This window comes from Pteropus alecto, unplaced genomic scaffold, assembly GCF_000325575.1.
Source record: "Pteropus alecto unplaced genomic scaffold, ASM32557v1 scaffold95, whole genome shotgun sequence".
Lineage (NCBI taxonomy): Eukaryota > Metazoa > Chordata > Mammalia > Chiroptera > Pteropodidae > Pteropus > Pteropus alecto.
Window position 1 is genome coordinate 15,721,745 of NW_006441071.1, and position 26,251 is coordinate 15,747,995.

At 37.9% G+C, this 26,251-nt stretch overlaps 1 protein-coding gene across 6 annotated transcripts in view; it reads right to left on the reverse strand.

Annotated features, from left to right (window-relative positions):
- KANK1 (KN motif and ankyrin repeat domains 1) overlaps window positions 1-26,251 on the reverse strand; it is a 179,116-nt gene that overhangs the window by 51,012 nt on the left and 101,853 nt on the right. For all 6 annotated transcript variants that reach the window (XM_025051446.1, XM_015594504.2, XM_025051443.1 and 3 more), the window contains one exon: window positions 4,025-4,144. In XM_025051446.1, the coding sequence (XP_024907214.1) occupies window positions 4,025-4,061 (37 nt within the window). In that variant the 5' untranslated portion in view covers window positions 4,062-4,144. The remainder of the gene's footprint in view (window positions 1-4,024; window positions 4,145-26,251) is intronic.

Below are 26,251 nucleotides of genomic sequence, written 5' to 3' on the forward strand. Positions count from 1 at the left end.
GCTGTCAGGGTCACCGCAGTGGGCTCAGAGTTCTGTTTGAGAAATGCTCCTGCCCAGAAAAAATATTTACACAACCAAGAGTGGGCTACACTGCACTGCAGCGTTCCACCTGTTCTGCCAGGAGTCTCTGGCTCTGTCTGACTGACCAGGGCTTATCAGCGGCCTTTGAACCTCATTTAAGATCAGCATGGAGACAAAACCTGGAGCCAAATAACAGACCAGGGTAACAAGATTTTTTGAAATGTGTTATATTAATTTAAAATGCCAACCAAATTTTAATGCAGTTCAATATGGATTTTAAATAAGTAAATAATGTATCTGTATTAAAAAAACGTTATTTAGGCTACAAAAGAGAAATAACAAGAGAAGGAAAAAACTACAATAAACTAGCAAAGGCAAGTATTACTAAAAATAAAGATGGTGATGGCAGGCATAAAAATTCACTCCTTAATGCTCATCTATTTACTTCATTTGACTGTTAGACTCAGGACAGTAACATAATTCTTGCCCCAATGTCACAGCATCCAACAGGGCCTGGCATGATGGCCTGTACAGGTGTTTATTCGATCAGGAGCTCATGACAAAGATAGCAGAACAAGAAGGACAGTGATTTCCTCTGACATCTGATCAGCACTTTATATCTTAAAAAGTATTTTTATGGCCATTGTTTTATTTTTTTTCCCACAACACTCTTGTGAAGAAGGTAGGACAGGTATTATTATCTCTATCTGACAAATAAGCTGCTTGTTATTTGGCTTCTAAAGAGATTCTAAGCTCTAATTAAAGTTTCACAACATTAATAAGTGTTTAGAGAAGTATCAGTCAGTACATCCAGTTTACAACATGATTCAGAAACTTGGGAAAAAGCAGACTGTCCCCCATCCCTAAACTCCACTGAAATATAGTAATTTTCCTAACCAACAACCCCCATTTACTTCCTAGTTAGCTGTAAGAAAAGAGAATGGTCATGATCTATTTATGGTGCTCATACCTCATTACATTAATTAACAAATGCCATTAGGGTAATCTTAGTAATAGCATAATAAAATTTTAAATTAATAAAATTAAAACTGTACCAGTCAAGGGAAGCCAGATGAAAGATCTGGTGAAAAAGAGATAAAACAGGTAAGGTTACCAGGCTTAGCAAATAAAAATAGAGGACACCCAGTTATATTTGAATTTCAGATAGAAAATAATAAATACTTTTAAAGTATAAATACTTTATTTTATCTGGACACTCTGTCCACAGGAGACCCCGACTTCTACTAGAAAGTAAGATCCTTAAAGGTTGGGATTTTTGCCCATTTAGTTCACTGCTGTATCTCCAGTGTTCAGAACAATGCCTGGCACATTGTAGGCTCAATACCTGGCTCAATAATATTTTCCATGTACTAGTAAAGTTTATTTCTTAAGCTAGGTGGTACGTACACGGGTGCTTTATATAACCTTTATGCATTTTGTATGTCTGAAATATATCAGAATGAATTTTACAGATTACAGTGTTAACTGCTCTTAGTTTCAAATTAACACCTTTTACTACCCAATCTAATTGAAGGTCTCAAGTCAGAGTATAAAAGAGTTTGTGACGCGTCCCTTACCCAGTTGAAACGCTAAACAGGGACATGATTGTGGGGTGACCAGTCCTCAGATGGATTTTGCAGCCAGTGGCACAGTGTGGCTGACGGTGCTTTTCCTGGACACTCTTCCTTTCTTCTGGTTTATTCCTAAGACCATGACCAGTGTGCCCTGACTCCACCTTCACAGGAGATTTCTCCTCATGGTCTATGGAGCCAAAAGCAGTGATTTTTCAGGGGAAGGGGTTGGTTGGAGGACTCCTTTGGGGCATAACACATCAAAGGAAGTATAGTTTTAAAAGGCATATTTACTATTATACTTTATCTTTGGAAAATGAAAAAACATATAATTTACTCCATATTTAAAATTTCTACTAAACTACCCAAATAATTTATCTTTTTTCTCATGGGAAAGATCAGTAACGAGAGCTCATTAGCTGCCAAAAAGCCCTCTTTATCCCATCTTAATCTGGGGCCTGTAAATGTTCTTTATGCTAATTACATTTCAAAATGGCATATTTATAACCAGCATACACTTTTGCAGTGCTTGAGTTTGGCTTAAAAAAAAAAAAGGGCAGATATTTCTTTTGTAATATGAAGTGGGAAAAGAAAAGATAAAATAATGACTTTTATAAGCATAACTTTAACTATGCAAAATAAATAAAATTTAAAGACTATGGAAGAGTGTTTATTTCTGGGTGGTAGTATAATTCTTGCTTTATTTTTTTACACAGTACTACATGCATATATTTAAATATTTTTTTCTATAATGAGCATCATATATACATACGTAATGTATACATGCTTAGATATCTCTGTGTGTGTGTGTGTGCATGTAATTAAAGTAATTGTGTATGACTGAGCCTCTAATCAGATTTGCTTACAGGTTCACAGAGGTCATGGTGATGAGAATAAACAAAAACCTTCCCTTGCCTGGTCTAGATACCTGTCTGCATTAACAATCCATACCCTGAAACCCAGAAGTCACAAATTAGAGAGCTTTCCTTTGCATTCAAACTCGGTGCCCAGACCTGTTAGGTAAAGCACCAGCTAGGGAGGAAACATTATAGCTAGATCATCAATCAGACTTTAGGAACAAAGAGAAAAGGGACACTCTAGGACAAGTCAAGTTGGAAAAGGAATTAGGAATAAATGGGGTAGGTATCTAAACCCTTGAAGATAGGATTCTGCCAGAGACTCCAAAGCGTCAAGGTCTGAGACCCCAATTCCAAGTCCCGCTTCCTCTGAGTGTGTGGATATCAATGAGGACAAGGGAAGGGAGGGAGATCACAGTATCACAGGGGCCTGAAGCCTACCCACAGCTCTAGAGATTTTCAAAATGTTTCAATCTCCTCTCTTATCAAATATTTTACTAGAGAAACAAGTAATAATCCTAACTTTTCTTACGTCACTTAGGTAACCTGCTGAGCCTCTCTGTGATAGCAGTAATGGTGATGATGATAGCATAATCTCAAAGAATTACTGTGAGGATAATACAGGCAAAGCATCTTGGGCATCAAAGCACAGAGTAAGTGTTCATTAAATGTTAAATATTATCATTCATATTTTATTATAGACAGCAGGATCAAAAATAGCCTCAAGAAGTTGGGCAGTAAAAAGGACAAGCAAATAAACAGACAAAAGAAACAACTGAGTTTATTTGGGTAAGTTATCACCTTCTTGCCAGAGGATACTTGCAGCTGGGATTACCGGAACAAAAAGTCACATACAAGGCCTGGGTATGACCAGTTCAGTGGTCTCTTCCTCCCACTTGTTGCCTTTAAAAGTGCTTTCTTACAGCTTATAATACTGCATTTATTTTATAAATTTCTCCCAAAATTTACATAAGCAATATTGGAATAGATATGTAAACTATATAGGTCTCTCATATAACCAAAGTAGGAATTAGGATACAAGTCTTTATGATTCATAATATGGTTTGTTGCATATTCCTGCCTGGGAAAGTCACTTTAGAGACTATATCCTTCTCTTCCCCTCTTCCTTTCCCTTTGCTTCGCAACATCAAACACTACTGCTTGAGAGTAAATACTAGGAATTGGTTTTAACCATCCAAATTCATTTCTTCTCTCATCGTTCAATCCCTCATAAAGAAGTGCAAGAGAAGTATACATTATACTTGCATCCGAATTCAGGATTTTACATGTGTCTTTCAACACTTCAACAGAATTGACTTAAGTAATAATTTACCCAACTGATTTCTGTACATAAAGACAATAAAGATAAAAGCAAATTCACTAAATGATTAAAAAAATAAAACAAACACAACTTCAGTGGATAGAAAAGTACTTTGAAATCATAGTTATCTAGGCAACTTACCGTCGTCTATTTGTTTATTAAAAGAAAAATTAGAAATTAGTTAGAGTAAAGCCATATATTTACACACACACACACACACACACACACACACACACTCCAGAACACGGAGTTACCTGAGGCACAGCCATTAACCTTTGTGGTGTGAGCCATGCTGGCTTGAATCCAATGACAGATCCAAAAAGGAGTGAGGAATCATGCAAATTTTATGCATGAAGTTCCCAAATGCCTTCAACCTGAAACAATAAAGAGAGCCCCATTAAAATGGATCATTTAAAAATATACACAATACTAAATCTTAGACTTCTGTTTACAAAGATGACTGCTAATGGAGAGAGCAGATCTCAATCAGGGAGAGACAGCCTGTAGATCAAGGTGGTGGCTGCCCTGGACTCAGCCATTTGGTGTTTCAGGAATAACAGGTTCACAGATGCACCTGTGGACAGATACTGAAAGCAAGTCTCTAGATATAAAACTCTTATGGGAGATAAAACTTTTCAGAAATAACTTTTTAGGAAAGTGGTCTTCAGATATAAATGACCTCCTAACATGTATCATTCTGTAGCATTTCACGAATTACTTTTGGTTTTTAAGCTTATCCTCCTTCTCAGATGTTGGTTCATAGTTTCATTCACTCAACTGCAATTTGAAAGTAGTCGTTGCACCAAATGTTCATATTTTTAAAAAAGATTAATTTCATATGAATTCTTTTGAGATATCACAAGTCTTTCACCTACCCAGTCATCTAAAACACAAATCTAATCCAGTTAATCCCCCTCATAAAAAAAAAAAAAATCTTCAGCATCTCCCATTGTTCTGTTGGATAAACTTCAAATGGCATAATTTTGAAACTTTAGGGTTCACGTTGGGCAACAAACTTCTTAATTTATCTTGGTCTTTATTTAAAAGTAACTGAGATTACTATAATATGATTTATGGTACGATCACAAAATTTAAAACAAATGGAAAACAAAAAAAGAAACAAGAAAAAGAACAGAAAAGAACATTGTTCCAACCTTTGCTTTTCCAAAAATGCCTTCTGAAAAATGCTGGCAAGGAAACCAATCCATGGTGCAGAAAGAAATATTCCATTTCCATTGTGTCCAAATTCTAACTCTCGATGCACAAAATCAGAAGAAATCGAGCTTAACAAATTCCAAGTTCAGAGTCAAGTGTTGACTTATGACCTCCCAACAGGAGACCACTAAAATAATAACATATCCATATATACTGGAATCTAATGCAGCCACTGAAATCATTTATAAGTTTTTAATAATACAGAAAATACTCAAAGTACACTGACAAAAAAGACTGTATTCTATCATAAAACCAATTTTGTTAAAAATATATGTACAAATTTAGACATTTACTTAAAACAATGAGAAATAAACATGCCCAAATGTTCACTGTGCTTGCCCCATAATTGCATTCGTAATGCAATTATGAATGATTTTAGCTCCTTTATTACTTTTGTAATAATAATTATTAAAAAGAAACATTAGATATTTCTTGTTGGCTTTGGTTTTATTTGCTTTAAAATTCATTGGAGAAAGAAAAAAGTATTTAAAAAATGCTATGCAAAAAGAAACTCTCAGGCCACATTATAAGAGGTCAGAAATATAAGTAAATAAAAAGGAAGGAAGAGGAAATGGCTGATCACTTTGATCATACAGGGTGTGAATTTCTTGCTGCTTAGCTAGTGAAATTTGCCTGTTTGAATGGATTTGCACCACAGTTCAAACCTAATACTGTGAAAGCAACTCAGTGCAAACTCTAAAGAATTGGGTTTTTGTAGGCTGCTTCTGACAGGCTTGCTCCCCTGCATGGCTTTTCCAGCTACACGGACCACTGCTCAGCTCACTGGCGGAGGGAGATCCGATTCTCGACCTTCCACTGGCAGCCTCCCAGCTCTTTGCTAGTCCCCAGTTTCCAACTGGCAGCGTACCAGGAAGGCAGGATGGCTCTAATCCCTCTGATTATGTGGCAATCACCTGACATTCTGCTGGAAACAGGCACTGGTTTGGGTTCACGGCATTGAACTTGGAGAGCAATAACCTCTGTGCACAGTCAGAGCTAGCTGAATCAAAGGCAGGATTTAGGGACAGAGTGGGCATTATCTTTAAGAAGAGGAATGCCTATACATGTTTGACAAATGTAGCTTTGTTAAAAAAAAAAAAAAAAAAAAAAAGAAAAGACTGGGCGGATTTAAGGAGAAGTGTAGAAATGAGGAGACCAAGGAAAGAAGCCCGGCTTCTGGAATTATTCAACTAATTATACTTACAAAATCTAACAACAACGGAAACCGAAGCGAAATCCCTATTTACTGGCCTCTTTCTAGCCTGGTTTGTTTGTACTCCTACTTCATAATGGCTTGGAACTACCACCATTTAAACTCTTGAGGGCAAGCAGAAGGCATGAAGAAACAAGCTGCATATATTATGGATGAAGTATGTGGCAAGGTATTTGCATGGAGATGCTCTCAGAATCTTCCTAGTCAAGCTTCATAAACTTTGGTCCAAGGTTTTCTCATGTTATTGAACCTCTTTCACCCAGCAGGAGATCTTTATCTTGGATTCAAATTGGTCTCTCCTGCCCTCCTACAAACTGAACAATAAAATCAAAGTAAGGGGAAATCTTAAAATTAGGAACTGCAAGCATACCAATGGGAAAATAACAAGACATGTCTGTCACTGGGAAATAATCCTAGAAGTGTTTGTGCAAAAACAACAGTTTTATATTGCCTATCGATTTTTCCTAGTTATTGTTCATGCCTGACAGGTGGCCTCAAATTGTGAGGACTCAGTCTTCTTAGTGACATGCAGATTCTTATGGCAGTGCACTGTATAAACCAGAAAAGGTTTGGCCATGATCCATTCTCTGTTACAGATCAATAAACTGCTTCTTTTCTCTCACAGAGAAGACTGCAAACCAGTAAATCTTAAGTGGTACAATGGTGGCTTAGTTCTGCTTACTAAGAAAAAGCACTTCTTCGAAAGGACTTAGGAAAACACATCAATTGAGAAAATAATTTGTCTTCTCTATTTATTTCAAGACGCTGATCTGCATTGAAGAACATGTTAGTAGCTTCCCAAGTACAGTGCAGAGAATAACACAGACATTGCAAGTATTAACCCCATAAATACTTTACATTCGCCTAATAAAAACAAATATGAAAAACAGCTCACTAGATCTTTTCTAAGAGCACATTGACAAGAACAAATAGATGAAACTGAGATTTAATATATACTCTAGGCTAGCACTATCAAACCAATCAAATGCCACTGTCCTGGTTAGGACCAAGATGACTGATGACGATGACAACACTGATGATAATGCTGATGTCAGCTAGTACTTACTGAGCTCTTACTACTTACTATTAGTTATTGAAATCTAAAATGCAATCTACCCTAAAGGTGCGCCATTATTTAAGTCATTGATTAAAAGACGGTATTGCTAATTAAATGGTGATAAGATGCTATTTTTTTGAAAAATTAATTTTAAGATGCATCCTCATTTCAGAAGTGTTAAAATGCGAAATATGTGCATCTTAGAATTGGCAAAATTATATTACATTCAAGGGACTTTTTAAAGCACCTAACAGTTATTGCCTTATTTAAACCTCAAAACAACCCTACAGAGTACTAAAATCCTCCCCATTTTATAGATAGGAAACTGAGGTATGGTGAGGTTTAGAACTTGCAGAGGTCACACAGCTAGTAAGTAACAGAGCTACATTCAGAGCTAAGCAAGTCAGTCCCAGAGCTCAAGCGCCAGCTCCTGTGATAATGTGACTGAGTGAGGGCACTACAGTTTTAACAAGAAATTACAAAGACAAGTGAGGTCTTTTTCAAGGTAGTCGGGAGGGATGTATATGCTTATTCCAAGGATGCTTTGCTCAAATCCCTTTTAGATAGAAACTTATGTTTCAAATTTTTATATAATATTGTTTTTAAAGCAATTGTACGTCCAACTTTATTCCTTGAGGTTACATGTTTAAGAGCTTGAAGAGATACTTATATGACACACAGGAAATGTCTCAGTACTTAACCATCTCACTCTTCTAGATACTACATGATATTTAGTCAGCTTGATTATCAACCTTTTCCCTTACATTCTCTTATGAATGTCATCTGACTTTCAAAAAATTAAGTACTTTTTCAACCGAAAAAATTTCCACCAATAAGGACAGGAGGAAGACTCTTAATGGAATCACAGAAGTTTCAAAAATGGATGGAATTAGGGCAGTGTGATTAGAATAAGAAACTTGCTGCTCAAAAGGACAATTATGACAGTGAAAACAACAATTTTGATGTGAAAGTTCTAGAATTTCTTTCACGACATGCAAAAAATAATTTGTTATCTCACAATCCTGATGTGGTCATTGTTACCACCTGAGGCTATTTCTATTTGACTATATGCATATTTTAATTACCTTAACATGTTTTAAAAAGACCTATGACATTTTAGAATTTGTACCAGCCACTATTTTGGAGATGTAAACTAAAGCACTGAGCCACTCCCAGGAGCTTACACCCTAGTGGTGGAAGCAAACAGAGACATAAGGAAAGGAGAAAGCCTAGAACAGCAGTGTATGAACAGTTGGATTCCAATCCACAGGCAGGTGGTCTTATTTTGCCCAAAAAGGGTGGAAGTGGCCAAAAAAAATGTATTCCTAAGAGACCGCTTGGCCTAAGTCATAAAGGATAAATGAGTGTTTTTCGGGATGAGAAAAATGAAAAGAGAATTCTAGGCAGAAGGAATAGCACGTGCAAAGGCAGAAGATGAGAAAGCGCATGCCAAATAGTAGTGCTGTGGCTACAGCACTGTGTGCTTCTATGAGAGCTTGGTGGTAAATAAAGTGAATTGCCCAGGAGAAAGATGACATCAGGGGACAGGTGCTAAAAAGAAATCTAAAGGAAGTAGATGCTACAAAAAACTAAAAAACACACATATGTACGAACACACAAATGTTTTACCCTAATCAAAAATGCAAAGCTCATTTATTTCTTTAAATAAGTTAATCTTTCAAACAGGCATTCGAAAGCCTGTATAATTTATTATACACCATCTATGATTGCCCACATATTTCTGTCAAGAATTTAATTAAAAGTAACTTAATTAAAAGCATGTTTAAGTACAAACTCTGGCCATGGTTCGTCATCAGATTATCTTCCGGTGATTTTGAATATTGGCTCCTACCACAGGAATTGTGGGCATAATATTAGAGGTCTTGGGTACCTTGCAACCAAATTGCCTAATTATGACCCAAACCTGTTTGCTCTCCTTAAATACAGCACATACTTTTCTTGGTATGGGTGGGGTATAGGTGAAGGGAAATCTCAATTATCAATCAAGATCTAAATTAAAAATTTACCTAGATTCTTGTTTTCATTTATAATGTAGAAAAAAGGGTTGGGTTTTGGCACTAGAAAACTTTTATGCAATGTTTGTTCAAACAATTGTATTTTCAACCTTATTCCTCAGAGTAACATAGTTAAGAGGCTGGAGGAAATACTTATACCACAAGTACAAGTAAAAATGCAGGCAAAAAAGAAGAAATATAGAAGAAGCAACAGTAAAAAAATTCATCCATTCATTTAACAAGTGAGTGCCTATGATGTGCCAGGCATTCTTTTTGGCACTGAAGATAAAACAATGAACAAAGCAGATACTCACCTTCCTTCCTTCTTCCCCAAAATAATCTAACTAGAGATCTGTGCTTTGGTTGCAAAGATAATTTAGGTCACAGTGTGCTTAACAGATTAGTTGTACTAAAAGTCAATTCCTTACTTACACCTTTTCAGCCTTATTTGAAAAGAGGTCCCATGTTAAGATCTGTCTCCTTGTGCACAAAAGTGGGCAGAGGTGTGTCTGGCCCTCCAACAGACACTCCCTGCCCATCCATATCCACTCGACATTATGAAAGTACATCAGTATCTTTCCAAGAGTGTGCATAAGGGCAATGCTGCCAACAAATGGGTTAAAACCATCTCAGAGCCTGCAAATACTTCCAGAGCCCTGCTGGGTTGCTGGCAGATTGTCTCTCCAGGAATTTTTTCTGTGATTAAAGTTTATCAGATCATAACAACATAGGCTGAAAACGATCTACTTTTCTGCAAAAAAAAGGGGGAACAGGCTGTCTGAAGAAGAGCAGACAAATGAAAATTAGTATTGAAGTTTTTTTTTTCCACTTGCCGCCTTTACATTTTTTGTTGGCTTCAAAGGCAAGTAATTTTGTGACAGTATAAGCACATGAAATAGTATTTATCAACTTGCTTTGGTTAGGAAGATAGATAAAAGTAAAAATTGATAAAGTGGTCTTCATCAAAATTAATTATTATTATTTTTTTCTATAAAAGAATGGTCTGAAGGCTCTGGGCAGGACAAAGCTCTACGCATTTGAGCAATTGAGTTTATAAAGAGAGGGAAAACACAGACTGGGCTGAGAGGAGAGGAACAGAGGCCAGATTATGAGACCTGCTGGGTTTTTTTGGCCACAGTAAGGAGGATGAGTTTTATTCTAGTGCAAAAGTAAAGTCATTGAGGGTGCTGAAGCCAATGAGTAACATAAAATAAATGATCTTATTTCTCAGTAGTCATTTGCTTAACATCTTTAAGGACAGTTAGGTTGGGGCTTCTTTAGTTATATATCACAGGGAAAGAATACTGGATGTTCCAGGAATGGTCTAGTCATACTTCACATAGAGAATTTCACCTTGGATCTTACTTTGATTTTCTTAAAATTTTATTTTTCACCGTCTGTAGCAGAAAGCAAGCTCAGTCATCCATGAACAGAAACTTCTCAGATGTTCTTGTGTTTCTCCAGAAGATACAAATTCCTACTTACTTAAGAGAAACTTAAAAGAGGTCAAGTGCCCAGCCAGCCCAGGAGGTACTTTATCATTTACTGCCTGACAAAAGTTCCCCAAATATTAAACTGTGTTATCAATATAGCATATGCACTTCAACTGAAAATGTTTACGGGGAAAGCCGGAACCAGAAACTGAACCAAGAGATTTTAAGAGGCAGAACTAGTTTCTACTGTGCCCCAGCCACACTCAAGCTCAACTCGGCCTTTACATGTTATACAGGCTGTTACAGCAAATCTTCAATGTTGCTTTACTTTAATTGGAAGAAATCTCACTTAAGCTTTTCCCTTTTTAATATAAAAGACTCAGAACATTCTGTGCTTTTTTTTGTCATAGGTTTCCTTGCTGGGAAAAGCACACTGCTTTCATGACTCTGCAAAAGTCCTGCTGATTTGATGTTCCTCTAACCTTGCTAGGAAGGCCAGTTCCAGGGCATGGTGCTGGGGCGTTGGCATCTGCCACAAAGATTTCATTTAAAAATAGGAAATGACTGAAAACCCTTGTTTCCTGCCGGTGTCCCATTCCACTGAGGGATACTTTGGATAACAGCAGTATGGTGACAGCCTGATGAACAGCAGGCCACGCCCAGGAGGGAGAGCCTTGTCTCCTGGCCAGCATTGGAAGGGAGGACCCCTGGGGTCATTCCCACCAATTTCAAATGGTCAGAGGCCATAGATGTGTTCTCTGAGGGTCAATTCAAATGCCATCAATCACGTAACATTTCTGCCATGTTCAGCCGGGAAATGCAACAAACCAGGAGAGCTGACTCAGCAGCTGGGACTTTAATCCCTTCCTCCTCACCCGAAGTTCCTTCCTCTCCCTTGCCCCACTTCTTGTTCCTGTTCTAAAGGCTCTGACAGCAGTGTCTCAACTCTACCACACTAGGAAAGGGCCAGAGGATGGCACTTGCCAGAGAAAAGGCTTTACCCCTAACCCAGGACAGAAAGGTTGGACTCAAGCCAGAAACACAGGCTGAAACCATGTCCCAAAAAGGCTGGCTCCCTGTGCGCAATCTGACAGCACTAGAGTTAATGCCATCGACTCCCAAAATGAGGGCCCTGGGGCATTACTGAACATTTGGCCTCCTAGCCTGGGCATAACATTTATCGGGCTGAGTCTGAGGCAATGAGGAAGCTGGAAGGCAAGATTCCCAAACTCTGAAAGACAGTGAACACTGAGATCCAGATAGACGGGGGCCAAAAAAAAAAAAAAAAAGCCTGTTAGTATATGTGTATCACATTAAAGCAAAAACCAATCCACAAAAATTTGTTTGAAACTACAGGTAGAGGTAGAGGGAAGCAAAATCAAAAATTTTTAGCCATCAAGGGAAGGTCAGCATTCACTAACGGCAAAATATATATTATTTCTAATTTATGGTGTCTGACATTTCATTGGCATTGCTTTTGTTTGTTCTGCACTTTAAAAAAATACTAAAACTATGTGTTGGTAGGCACTTGCATGTGCTTGTTAACACTTTCTAAGCCCCTTGCTACTCAAAATGTGGTACCCAGGTAGCATCTGCTTGACCTGTTAAAAAAGCAGAATCTTGGGCCCCACTCAAGATCTACTGATCAGAATCTGCACCCTAACAGGAGGCCCAGGTGATTTGTATACATAGTGAAGTGTGTGAAGCAATGGTTTAGCCCTCTTTTCTCCATCAGGCCTTATTCTTCCTACCTGGTTGCCTTCTATCCTTAGGGACCCACATTAATGATTCACGACCTTGGGTGATCATTAGAATTACTGTTCAGGTGCCCTCATAGGCCAACTAAATTACTCCCTGGGTGGAACTCAGGTAGATGTATTTTTTAAAGCTCCCACAAGAAATCCCGATGTGCTATGCTTGAGAATTTCTGGTCTATTCCAGTAGTAACACTACCACCAGGAACTTCTAGAAATGCTCGCTCCTCCCTTCCTTCCTTCCTCCCTCCCTCCCTCCCTCCCTCCCTCCCTTCCTTCCTTCCTTCCTTCCTTCCTTCCTTCCTTCCTTCCTTTTCTTCTTTCCTTCCTTCCTCTCTCCCTCCCTCCCTATCTCTCACACACACTCAAACTATGAATAAAATAAAAAGAGAATTAATTCAGTAAAAATTCAGAAGTTCTCAGAAATCAGGCATTCTGCTATCTCTATCGCACAATTTATTAGGCACCCGAAACAAAAATATTTGTTTTTCAAGGATAGCTTAGAATTTATTTAAAAATGAAGATGAAGCCAAGAAGATACACTTCTAGGGGTTAAGGGAGTCACAGGGTCAAAGCACGAAAAGGATGCTATGGGTGGTTCGCAAGGTTTACCTGATAGCACCAGTGTTCCTCCAAATCTGATCATACAGCCTCCCAAGCCTTTCAGTGATTCAGTGAGTCTGAGTCTGGCATAGAGTTGGAAATGATATTTTTCACACAATCTCCATATGATTCTTGTTATCAGAGGAGTTTAGAAAACACACTGCCTTTTGAGATTCTTGTTCCAAAGGTCACTATTTCTCAAAGTATGGCCCTGGACCAGTAGTGTCAGCATCATATGGGAACTTACTAGAAATGCATATTCTTGGGCCCCATCACAGACCACTGAAACAGAAACTCTGCATGTGGGCCCAGTGGTTGGTGGTGTGTTCACATGTCCTCTAGCTGATTGGGAAACCATGGCACGAGGCCATTTTCCAAACTTTTCTTAACAATGTTAAGTGGAAACTACCTGTTCTTATTCAAACACCTAGTTTTTGGTGAGAAATACAAACAAATGCTTGCCTCATCTTGGGCCTCAGCCTGTGTCTTTCTTACAGGAGGAACTGTCTTCTTCCAAAGAACAGGATAAAGGAATATGGTAAAGACAGTATTTGGTTATAATCATAAATTATTCATGTGGATAGGAACAGAGTTGAACACACTGCCAAAATGAAAGCAGCTGTACAGTGTATTGGGAGTTTTAAAAAATATTGTAAACTTTTACTTTTATTGAAAAGAAAATTTAATAGCAACAGGAAACAAAGAAAACACTAATGTGATGAGGCGTGTTCATCTTTCTAGTTCCTGTACTTACTTTTTCGCTTTCCACACTATTGTTTTGGCTAGAAGCAAAGGTATGAAAACCAGTTCATAGTTCCATTATCTCAAAATGCAAGAGAACTACTTGAAAACTCAGGGAGCACAAGACAAAAAACATTTACAGCATAGGGACAGGTTTCAGAAGGTTCTCGAACCTGCAAAATCAAATGCAAAGTTTTGTGGTTTTCAGAAAATCCACATTGGTCCAGGGAAAAGGTCTGCAGCCTTTATTAGATATTTAAAAGAGGCCAGGACCCAGGACCTCCGCACCTCTGAATTTCCACACATTTCACTGGACACAGATTAGGATGAAAGGCCTTACAATGTAATATTTGAAGATATGAGAGAAAACGCATTCCCTTACCTGGAAACCTCTTTTTCTCTGGTCTTAAAAGCTGCTTATAATAATGGGAGGCTCATCCACAACAGCAGAGATCTGGGATAAGCAAAGTAGCAGCCTGGGAACCATGTTTTCATTTTGACTTGGCCTCGAACTACCTACAAGACTTTGGGAAAGTTACTTAAATGCTCTGGGCCTCCAATTCCTTGTAGCTGGACTAGGACCAGCCCTAACGACACTTCTAGGCATGACAGCCATTCTGTGATTCTACTGATCTAAATCCTAGGCCCAAGAGGAATACAAGGCTCCCTAGGGCCCACATTGACAAATAAAGTAAGACGATATAGAACACTGTGTGTATGAGTCAACAGGACACAGGTCTTGCCTCACAGGCCCCCACTGGCTCTGCAAGCGCCTCCTGGCACAGCAACGAACAGGGAATTCCCACCAGTCAACACCAGAGAGATGCTGAAATAGTGGGTCTCTGGTTTCTCCTGCAACTCAGCTCCCAGAGTGGCTGCTTTTTTCCCCAACCCTTTTCAAATTAAGTTATCGCTTCCTTCCTCAATGTAACAGTACTAAATTTTCATGATAAAGTGTTAAGCGAAAAAGTGGAAAATCAGCTATAATTCCACTACTATCAACATTTTGGTGTGTAGCTTCTGATTCTTCCCTGTGTTTATATATACATGTGTATACATATATATTTTTTCCAAATGTATTACTTTATAACTTTTAACATAGTCTAGCCATGCAAGATTATACTTATATTTCTTCTTTTTAATGCCTGCATAGTGTTTCCTTTCATATTTGTTTCGCATTTTATTTGATCTTTTATTATCGGATATTTAGGTAATTTCCAATTTTTTCATATTACGAACACTTTGAGGAAGATACTTTTACATACAGTTTTGTGTACTTGCCCACTAATTGGTTACAGACTGATTCCAAAAAGTGGATTTTGTGAGATGAGAAGATAGAGCCTATACAGTTGATAGATAAGGTCAGGTTGCCCTATGGAAGGGTGCTAACTTAAACTCACCAAAACTGTGTGGGAGGGCCAAAGAAACTGGAATCCATGCCTAAGTTCATTGCTTTTAATACAGCAAACACACCCTCAAAACACAATGGATTGAAATCTCTGTATACAATTAATGTTTTCATTAAGTTTGAATTCAATTAGCAATTTTGGCTGTTCAACATGGAATTCAAAGTCTATTCTCCATCCTTTGCTCAGAGTAATTTATATTTCATAAAATCCAACTTCTGTATGTAATCTGAACATTGTCTCGGGGTGGGGGAGGGGCTTTAATTAAGAAATTTTAATTCTTTCACCCAAAAGTCTGAGAATGAGGGAACCCTTGAATGACTTACATTACTCCATTACCCACTACACCATACAGGGCTCGATGTGTAATCGATTAGTCAGAATGGAGACGTGAATAAATTCCAGACCTATGTCCTAAGGCTGAAAAGGTCACTGTGTTGAGAGAGAACACTCTTGGGTTAAATACACATAGTTGCACCCAAAGTGCCTTCTGGAACAAGCAGTCCTGTATCCTGTCAAAAGATGTATCTAAGGCACACATACACCCCAAACAAACAGATGCTTAGAGGAAATGCTAGTAAACCACAGAATATAGTTCTCGCCATTGCTGTCACTGTGAGGCCAGATTCCTTAAATTAGTATTACAGAAGCAGAAATTAATACAGCCAACTACAGATAACATAAAAAATATTTCCGAAGCTATGAAACTGTGGGGGAGGGGGTCATAAAAAATAATTTCCCTCCCACCTTCTAAGTTCTTCTTGTTGGGATAACAACCAAATGAACAAGAGACAGATTCACAGGAGAAAATGTACAAAATTTATTATAGATGTACATGTGGGGGTGCCATAAGAATAAAACCCAAGGAAGCATTGGGCAGTTGAGGTTTATATGTCATTTTTGACAAAGGAGGGCAGGGGTCTGGAATGTCAAAGGAAAAGCAAGTAATTCACAGGTGGATGAGAAAGCAAACACATGGTAAAAAAAAATGCTTGCTGGGCCACCCAGAAACAATGGGACACAGAGGGAAGTCTAACAAACAGGCTTTGCTAGATTTATATTATGAAGCAAAGGTGATGCTCCCTTCCTTTAAGCAGGTTTTTCTACCTGAATTCCTTTAGGCAGGTAAAGGGTTTTGTTTCTTAGTAACCTGCTTAAAATCAATATCACCAAAGGCATATTTTGGGGTGGCAAAACCTTGGTCCCCCTCAAAACAAAGTACATTTTTTTAAAAGAAAGAGAGGCAAGAATATAGGGGAAAATACTACACACACACACACACACACACACACAAATACTACACACACACACACACACACACACACACACACACACACACTCTCTCTCTCTCTCTCTCTCTCTCTCTCTCTCTCTCTCTCTCTCTATTTTGGAGGTGCCCTTACAGAAATAAAGCCACACTCTTAAAGATACAAATATATTATATATAGTGTGTATGATCACAAAACTCTTACTTGCTATGCTTTAACAATCTAAAGGGTTCTGAAAACTATCTAAATTCAAATCCTTTTGTAGATGAGGACATTTTCTGAACTAGCAGAAGTTAAATAGCCAGAAGAAATGAAGGCATATCACAGCATTTTCCTATGATGGAAGCAGGAGGGAATAAAACTTTCTTTTCTGAATTTCCTCTAGTTTCCTATTTATTTCCTTATGCCTCCAGCACTTAATAAAGAGGAGCCAGTTACTGGGATTCCAAGTCCATGAAATGACTATTTCTTTATTCTTCTCATTAGCAGGAGCACGATGGGCCTCTGCAGGGGAAGGATACCTTAATATTCCTAGAGACTGAGAAGGAACAGTATTTAAGACAGTTGTTCTTGCTCTAACCTCTCACTACAACACAACTAGCTCCTCCTGATAGTCCTGTTTGTGTCTCTCTCTAGCATGCCTATGGTACAACAGTGACATCCAGAGTCAGAGCCAGCCGAAGCATACGTTTTTCCTGACAACTCATCACTCCAGGTGTGGCCTGTGGTCCAACATCACTGGCATTCCCTGGAGCTGGCAAGAAATGCAGAACCTTAAATCCTCAACCCAGACCTACTGTCTCAGATCTGCATTTCACAAGAGAGAAGCACTGTTTTAACAGAAATCTTTACACTACTTTTGCCTTTCTGGAAAAGTAAATGGGATTAGAGTGACCTATTCCATTGATTTTCCTTTATTTTCTGACCTTCTTTTTACTTTGCAAGACTTAAATCATTTCTTTAGAGATCATGAGCACAGAAGCCACCCTCAAACTCTAACATAGCTGTCAACAGAGAGAGGCAGAGTTACACATTTGCTCTTAATCAAGCATAACCTGCAATGAACTTTTTTCAAACTGCCCTGTTATGAAAATACTAATTGCACATACTAAAACAGTGAGGTATCTCCTTGACCTTTATACAATTTTTATATTAGTGCTGGCAGGAAGGGACAATTTCACTCCATTATATGGGGGATTGCAAGCACATACAAAGAGGCACCGTCCTCCCTGTAGACTTTTATTTTTTGAACCTTTCGCTTCTGCTTTCTTATCGTAAAAGAGGAAGAGAGCATGGCAGAGATGCTGCTCCTCTCTCTAGGCTGCATCTTACTCATCCCCTTGACTCTCACCACCATGAGAGCTGCACATGTGGGGAGGGGGCCACAGACATGTTTTACATCCCCCCTGGTTGGCTGCCATGGGTGAGAGATGGTCAAAAACAGGATCAATACCATATTAATGAGTATGCTCACACTGAATGAAAACCTTGATGGGCCTTTAAGAAGGAATGTCAGGCTTCGAGTGCCAGCCAGCCATGCTAGAGTGAAAACTGTTCAAGTGTCAAAGCTACTGTTCTGAGCCAGTGAAGACAAACGTATGCTTTAGTCTTAACGGCTTATTAGGAAACCTGCTGTGCTGTGAACTGATAATCAGACACTGTAGGCTTAAATCTATAAGTTGCATTCCAGAATATCATTGGACCAAGTCTACACTCTGTAAGTCAGTTCAGTGGCTGAGGTCAGTTAGCACAGATCTTTACAATTCCACTAATATGCTGGCTCTTCATTTTTTTTTTTTTTAATGCCTTGAGCCAGGGTGACCATCCAAACTGGGACACTTTTGAGAGTGCTAAAATGCTAAATAGATGGGATATTGGTAAAACAGGCATAAACTAGGGCTTCCCTACCTTTAAAGAACAGAAAAAAAATAAAGGGTGAGGGAGGGAAATAATAAATAGATACATTGAGAGATTGCTATGAAAATACTCTAGAAACCAACTATAAAACAGGCACTATATATATCCCAATGCCATAAGGCTCAATACATTCTTATTCAGATACAATAAAAATGCACTGTGGGTTAAAAGAAAGGCTGACAATAATATGTGATGTCAAACATATCTCTGGTATTCCCAAGAGTCATCATTACTTACCATAAATGCTAGTAAAATGATTTCTAGAATAAGAGGCTCCTAATAATACAATCTCATTCTCCCAGGAGGTGCATTTGATATCGAAGTGCATCTGATATCGAAGTGCATCATTTCCTTTTACCTAGAGTCTCATAACTACATTATCTGAATAGTTTCAGGATAAAAATTTTCTTTTTATTTTAAACCCAAAAACGGACACGTCCATAGCTTTACAATTTCACAATAGTTTTCATATGCATTATCTTAGCTAAGCAACAAAACGACTTTATAAGATACTTTCCCTCTATAACAGATAAGGAGACTGAAGTTCAGAGAATTGAGGTCCACTTCGCATGTGCACTTACTGCCTAGAATTTCCTTCCCAGCATACTGCTCTTTCCCATTGGGCTTTAAGCTCTGTAAGTACAATGATTATGTCATCTTTAGTTTTCTGAATATCCAGCACTCAGAGCCTAAGATAACCAATGTTCAAAATTATTTTTAATTAATTACAACTTAGTTTTTGAATGAATGTATGAATTCTATAAAAAAAGGAATTGATACATTTCTATTCCTGTATGTGTTCTCACTTTATGGCACAAAAAAGGCAAATCATATATACAGAATACATTTTTAATATATTGAAATAGCCTATGAGAAAAAGATGAAAAAAACGAGGAATTTACTACTAATATGTAGTTAATACAGATTAAGGAGAATGGACATCCTAATCTCTAATAGGCAGATTAGCTGTGGAAGGTGCACATGAAAGCAGAAGTTTAAAATGTACTAGATCAACTGAGATCCTTCCGTTTTAGACCAGATCTCTTTGGATGTCAATAACAGCTCTGTGAAAAACACTGTCCCCTGGCTACCCACTGAAGGTCTGAGTTGGGGCTGGTATTTCATGTCTCTGCTATATGTAAGTGTGGGCCAGAAGAAAAACTGAGGTTGTTCACTGCCTTCTTCAGTATCTGTTCTTCTGAGTCGACAAGGAAAAAAATAGCTTGGAACACTTCATAAGATCATGGCAAGAACTTTTGCTCCTAACATTTCCCTCACTGCTTCTCTGCATCTAACACAACTATATTAACTGTTTTCTCCTCAAGACCACTCTCTTAAAGCAAACTGAAATTTTTTTTTTTTTAAATAGGAATTAAATGAATATTTAATGGGAAAACAGTTTGGACACTAAAAAGTATTAAAGGTAAAGTTATAATGGATTGATTAAGTCACACAGAAAGGCAGAGGAAAAAACCAAAGAGGTATAAAGTGACAGTCTTATTAAACTGAAGCTTCTGTAATTGTTTCTAATACCTCATCAATGTAAGTAGAATACAGCATACTTATTTATAATGCCACGAAATATTGTAAAACATCATTAGATGACAATGACTTATCTACCCAGTACTTAATTGTCTAGGCACTCTACTTGGAACACTAATGAGAGCAGAAAATAACCAATAAATAGATAAACTATCAAAAATATGATATTCATGAACATAGCTTATACAGAAACCCTAAACTCATGGCCAAGTCACTCTTCTTTCATATATGGTTCTATCAAATTTGATTGTTTGGGGTTTTTTCCTCCCATAACTCTGGTAAGATTATAAGATTATGAGATTGCTTTAGAAAGTCATATTAACTCAAAGAAAAATTCCTATCACAAGGGAAGAGATTTAAAAATGATGGGCTGAACGAGCCCGATCTCGTCTGATCTTGGAAGCTAAGCAGTGTCGGGCCTGGTTAGTACTAGGATGGGAGACCACCTAGGAATACCAGGTGCTGTAGGTGTTAAAAAATAAATAAAAATAAAAATAAAAATGATGATGGGGCAAACAACCCTATAAACTGTGTGATTTCTAAGGACACTTACTATCATACCATGTTATATATAAATGATGACAGACCTAACTTACTAAGAAAAGCTTAAATTATGTTCAATATATTGTTTACGAAAATCTGTAAATGTGTTATCAATTTCACGAAGTTTTCAAACCATAATGGTTAAAGTGAAAGCAGGACAGAGAAGACAAAATTAGAGGGACAAATCCTGTGCTATCCAGAATAGCTTATTCTCTGCTGGGAAAACAAAAACCTATATTTTTACTACAATTTATTTTTAAATATTTAAAAATTATTTCCCTGTGGTGCCTGGTAATATTCCTATTTTCCAAAGGTCTGTATCCTAAATAGGAATCCTAAACAAACATAAAAAAACATAATAGTAAAACGCAGGGGCAAGCAATGACATTATCAGATATCTGCCCTGACCTCAACTGTCAAGCTCTATGGCATATGATCATGCTTAGCCTTGTATTATTCCTACACAAGTTTGGTCTAGTGCTCAGCACATAATTAGCATTCAGTGAATGCTTATTGGAATAAATATTTAATTTTGTGGACAAGTCATATCATTAAGGCCATAAATATAATCTGTGGTCAAATCATGAAATACTTGATTAACCCTTTACGTTGTTTTGTTGAATAGGCCAATATGGACATGGGCATTTTTAAACATTAGAGATTTCATTTCTTAAAAATGTGAGCTTTCTTACTTATTTCACTGACTGTTAATTTAAGGCCTAATTCTTAAACTCCTAAAAAAACCAACTCAGGTCCTTTTTATTCAGCTAATAGTAATTGATGCTTCTTTTCAAACAGTAGCAGATATAGTAAAATCATAGGTACTGCTCATCTAGATTGAAACCATAGTAACCACATCGATTTAAAAGTCTGTGCTTTAGCTGCTTTCCCAGAAGACAATATATAGCTCAGTCTCCAGAGAACTAGCAAGTCAGAATCTGCTCTACTTTTGTTCTCTATATTTCAGAGGTTACAAAGACTGGCTTTGCCACAGACACCACATGGAGAAGAACCAATGCAATCGTGGCAAAAAAATGATGCATGTTCTAAGTAATGACACATCACAGACTGCCCTAGAACATACATTTTTCCACATGTGAAACAAATCAAAGCTAAGTCTAGTTCATATAAGTTAAAATCCTTTGCTTTTAAATCAAATTCTCATGGGAGAAGCCCCCTTAAATGTGGACCAAAATTTTGACTAGACGATAAATTAAACAAACAAAATACATATATTGCAAAAAGGATTTTATGCTGAAAAGAAACATTTGAAGAGTTAACTAATATTAAAAGTTGTTTTTAAATAGTAAGAAGCAGATCTTAAAACAATTACAGTAAAAGTCAACAAAAAAAATACTTTAAGGCAGTGGCTTTGCAAAGCTTATGCAAGTGATGGACCTTTTCATCAAAAAATGTCAATATGTTCAGACAGAGAGACAGACAGACAGACAGACACGCACGCGCGCGCACCCACCCACCCACACACACACACTCCAGCATGAAAGCTCAAAAAACAGTGAAGATAAAGGGACTGCCACTCCCACCTTCAACAAATCCGCGGTTCATAACTTTTAAAGTTTAAGACCTTTCCACCAAATGGTGATCTAACTAGACATTTATAAATGGCCTTGCCTTTACTACTTTTAAGTTTCCAAATAGGCTTTCCTCTTCTCTTGTTTATAAAAAGGTTCATAACATACTAGATATGAAACTATAAACTAGGTGAAAAAAGATAAATTTACTCAGTCGTAAAATTGCAACAAAAAGATCTTCTAGAACACCAAGGATACTTACCCTCACCATCACGTTGACACTGGTTTATGGAAAAAGAAAGGCTGCCAAGGAGAGGCATAAAAATAAAACTCTCAAAATACCAAAAGGAAGCACCAACTTTCTTCCATCTATAGTAAAAGCTCATGAGATGGAGAGAGAAAAGGTAACAAGTACCTATATACCATGTAGGACATAGAAAAATTAATTTGCCTTTAGAAATTCAAATAAATCCCAAGTCAGAATTACCTGCCACTATAAAAAGTTCTCGTCTAGCTTGAATATCTCTCCCTCTCAAAGAGGGCAAATTCTATCAGCTGGCCATTCATGGCAATGCCAACCATCTCTCCGGTCTGGTGGCTATGTCCATCAACTCAGAATTCTGGATAGAAAATTCACAAAAATAAGCTTATGCACTACCAAGATTAGCAAAATCAAACACCTGTTCAAAACCAGACCTGCCACTAAACTCCACTCTCCTCTTTCCAGTTTTTAGTTTGCCCAAATGTAAATTAATTCAGAGAAGTTGCTGTAAAAAGAATGTCTATTTTTTAGGTTACCCTCAAAGAGAAAGTTTATTTTGAAAAGCACAATCACAGTGGCTTGAGGATGCCTCTGTTCCAAGTTCCTTAAGTACTGCCCTCTGACTTAAAAGTCTTTGGAATCTCAATGCTTAGAACACCCTGATCACTGCTCATTCGCGTGTTAATGATGGTATTAGTGGTGCTCTTATTAGCTATTTCACAAACAAACCCATCTCTTAGAAAGGATATAAAGAATATTAACAAAAAGGGAGGATCAAAATCAACATGTGTTAAGGTAGATAGATTCTAACACAGAAAACAACAATTAGGTAAAAGAATTTCATTTGTTAATCTGATAAAGACACATACACTGCCCAGATCACCTCTAAGCATACTGCTTACATCTAGTTACATTACCACTGCTATGAGGAACCTGGTTTTTTTCAGGGCTTTTGCCCACATGGGAGTACATTTTTCAGCCTTGAAGTATCATTGGTGGTAAACAGAACATCGATTTGGGCCATAAAAACAGCTCTGGACAACATCTATTAAGAACTTGATATCAAGTTCTTTTAAAATTTTAAAAATTTTAACTCCTTTTAAAAATTTCATTGCAGCACAGGCAGTTTAAAAATGCTGCTGTGTGTCCCAAAAAGGAATTTCCATTCAAATGGACTTCACCTACCTGAACAGTTAAGATTGAGTGACCAAGAGTTTTCTATGTCACAAAGCAGAAGACTAAAGATGAGAGCTTTTGGGTCCTTCCCCAACTCAGGCGTGGAGTTATTCTAAAATGAAGCTGTGTACAATGGGATCTGGAAATCTTACACCTAGAGCTGGAGACAGACAGACACACACACACACACAGACACACACGCACGTACAAGTGAAAAGGCAGAAGGATATGGCACTGTTTTAAAATCATCCAAGAACAAATCTGCATATGGAAAGAAAGTGAGCTCTTGAGAAACTGATTTCTGCCAACAATTAAGAGCGAGAGAAAATTATAAGGGAGATGTATTAAATGAAATAGAGTGTAATGTAATCCCAGGTCAAGTAAAATAATAGTTTGGAGATACTTGTTGATGCCTGGTGAAACAGTGTTTGCTGTCATTTACGTAGGGGGAAAAGTACACCTTAACAGTGTTTTTATGGGGTCCTAAAGGAATGTAAGACACTGAGATATGGTTTCTTATGTACTATGCATTTTCTGAAACTTCTAAATCATTAATCTTGCTTAGGTGAATGTATTAAAATACACAAAAATAAATGTAGTCAAATCCGCTTGCTTGGCCTTAGGTTAAAAGGATTGAACGGTCTCTAAATTGTGGACATTGTTGTGTCCCTTTTTCTATCTGTCCTGGCAGTGATGCAAACTGAATGGCAGAGAAAAAAAATACTCCATGAGGAGTCATAAGAGAAAATTTCATTACTCATGTTGATTCGAGGATCAGAGGAATCTACAAAAGAGAATTATAAGGAAGCAAATGCTTCTTCAATGGCAGAAGTCAAATTCAACAAGTTATGAAAGACAACAAAGTCAATCTATTTCGAAAGAATGGACAACTTAAAGTTTGCCCAGAGCATGGGAGTAAAGGATCAACATGTTCTTTGCCAAATATTCTGCCTCTAGTTGACCAGACACATTGGGACACTTTACAGAGTTGGTGCCAATAATACAATTTGAGCACCAATGGTCAGAAAAATACATGTCTGAGACTCCGTTTACATGCTTTTGCTGAACAAAACCAGAATATCCCTAACACAGTAGAGGAGGCCAAGTTATCGTTATACCTGCTAGAAATGCAAGATAGTGGCCGAGAGAGCAAAAATTCAGAAAAGGTATAGGAGAACGGCTTCTTGGGCCTAACAAAAGGTAGAAGTTCAATTAAGGGCTTACAGGACTGAATGCACAGCAGAGTATAAAGCTGACCAGTACTGTTCAGGATCTGGGCAAAACTACTCTGCTGACGGAAAATGACTGAGCCTCCACGACATCCTTAATATGGCCCCAAAGGCTGTGGAACAGAGGGGAAGGAGACATGCTCAGAATCTAGGCAGGGAAAAGGAAGAGGGGAAGGTGGACAGTAAACACAAAAAATAAGCACCTACCTTGCATGGTTAGACATGTGAATGATGAGAAACAGTAAGATATGGCAATAATCTGGATAAGTATCCTGAAAAGTTTGAAATAATTCTGATAATTCTCACTGAGAAAGGTTTTCCACGTGGATATATCTAAGACCAGACCGTCTCCCATTAGAATCAATCGGGGAACCCCTATATTACATTTTATGAAAACAGAGGGGGCCCCACACCACTACTTGACACTGAATCTTTGAATATGATGCCTAAATATGCATATTTTAAAAAAGCACCTCCAATAATTCTGATGTATAGAGAGGACTGAGAATCGCTGAGAGTATTAAAAAAACAGCAAAACTAAGAACATCTAAAGCCTATATGTACCATGCAGAAATTGAGTTTGTGACTCCTTATAAAAGGGATAAAAAGGGTTGTGAGTGGATGGGAAAGAATATTAATAAATTGTGAATGCCACTTTTACATTTTCTTTACTAATATGGAATTCTTACTTTTCTAATAATAGAAGGGATGGATATTCTATTTTAAGGACTGGCTCTAGTCTCAAAGGAGCTTATTATGAATAAAATTTAAGAACATTTCCTTCTGTGTGTTATTTTAGTCTTAATAACCTTTTGGGGTAAAGGTCTGCACAAATAAAGTCAGGGTCTGTAGTTCTCTGAAAAGTACACTAGGGAACAGAGAAAAGCACAGACAGGCCCCAAGGACCCAAGAATCCCTCATACAGGTGCCAAATGTGCAGGACAGAGGGTGGGCAAGGACAGTTTCATGAAGCAGAGGGAACATAGGTGAGGACTGGGGATAGGGAACGGGGAGGGCTGGGATCTGGAGAGACAGAGAGGTTTGTAGTAAGCAGGCACAAGGCTTTGTAGAAAGGCCAAGATGGCTGGGGGTGGGGGTGGGGAGATGGGATACACACTGGGAAGGAGGGAAGCCTGTAGTTCTGATGGATGACTCTCCACCTGTTGCAGCCAGATTAGTTACCACAGCAACCTCATTCCCCTTGCCAGTGACTGGTTTAGGAAAGGACGTTTGTGGTCAAAGTGATATGAGATGTTCTCTAAGGCACTTCTGGGAAAAGTTTCCTCACCCCTAAGAGAGACACAGAATGCCCTGTTTGGGTGTGACACTTGGCACTTCTACAGGCACTGCAGAGAACACACCAGTAGATGCTGGATAGCAGAGCGGAGTGACAGTAACAACCTGGGCTTCTGACGATATCGTTAAGCCAATGAATCAACCGCAATAGCTGTTCTCTGGATTTCCATTATGAAAAAGATGATCTTTCCTTATTGCAAAAGGCAATTTGATTTGCAGTTTTGTTGGGATTTACTTGCACCTAAAACTATTCAGACATTAAAAGTAGGAAGGAGTTGG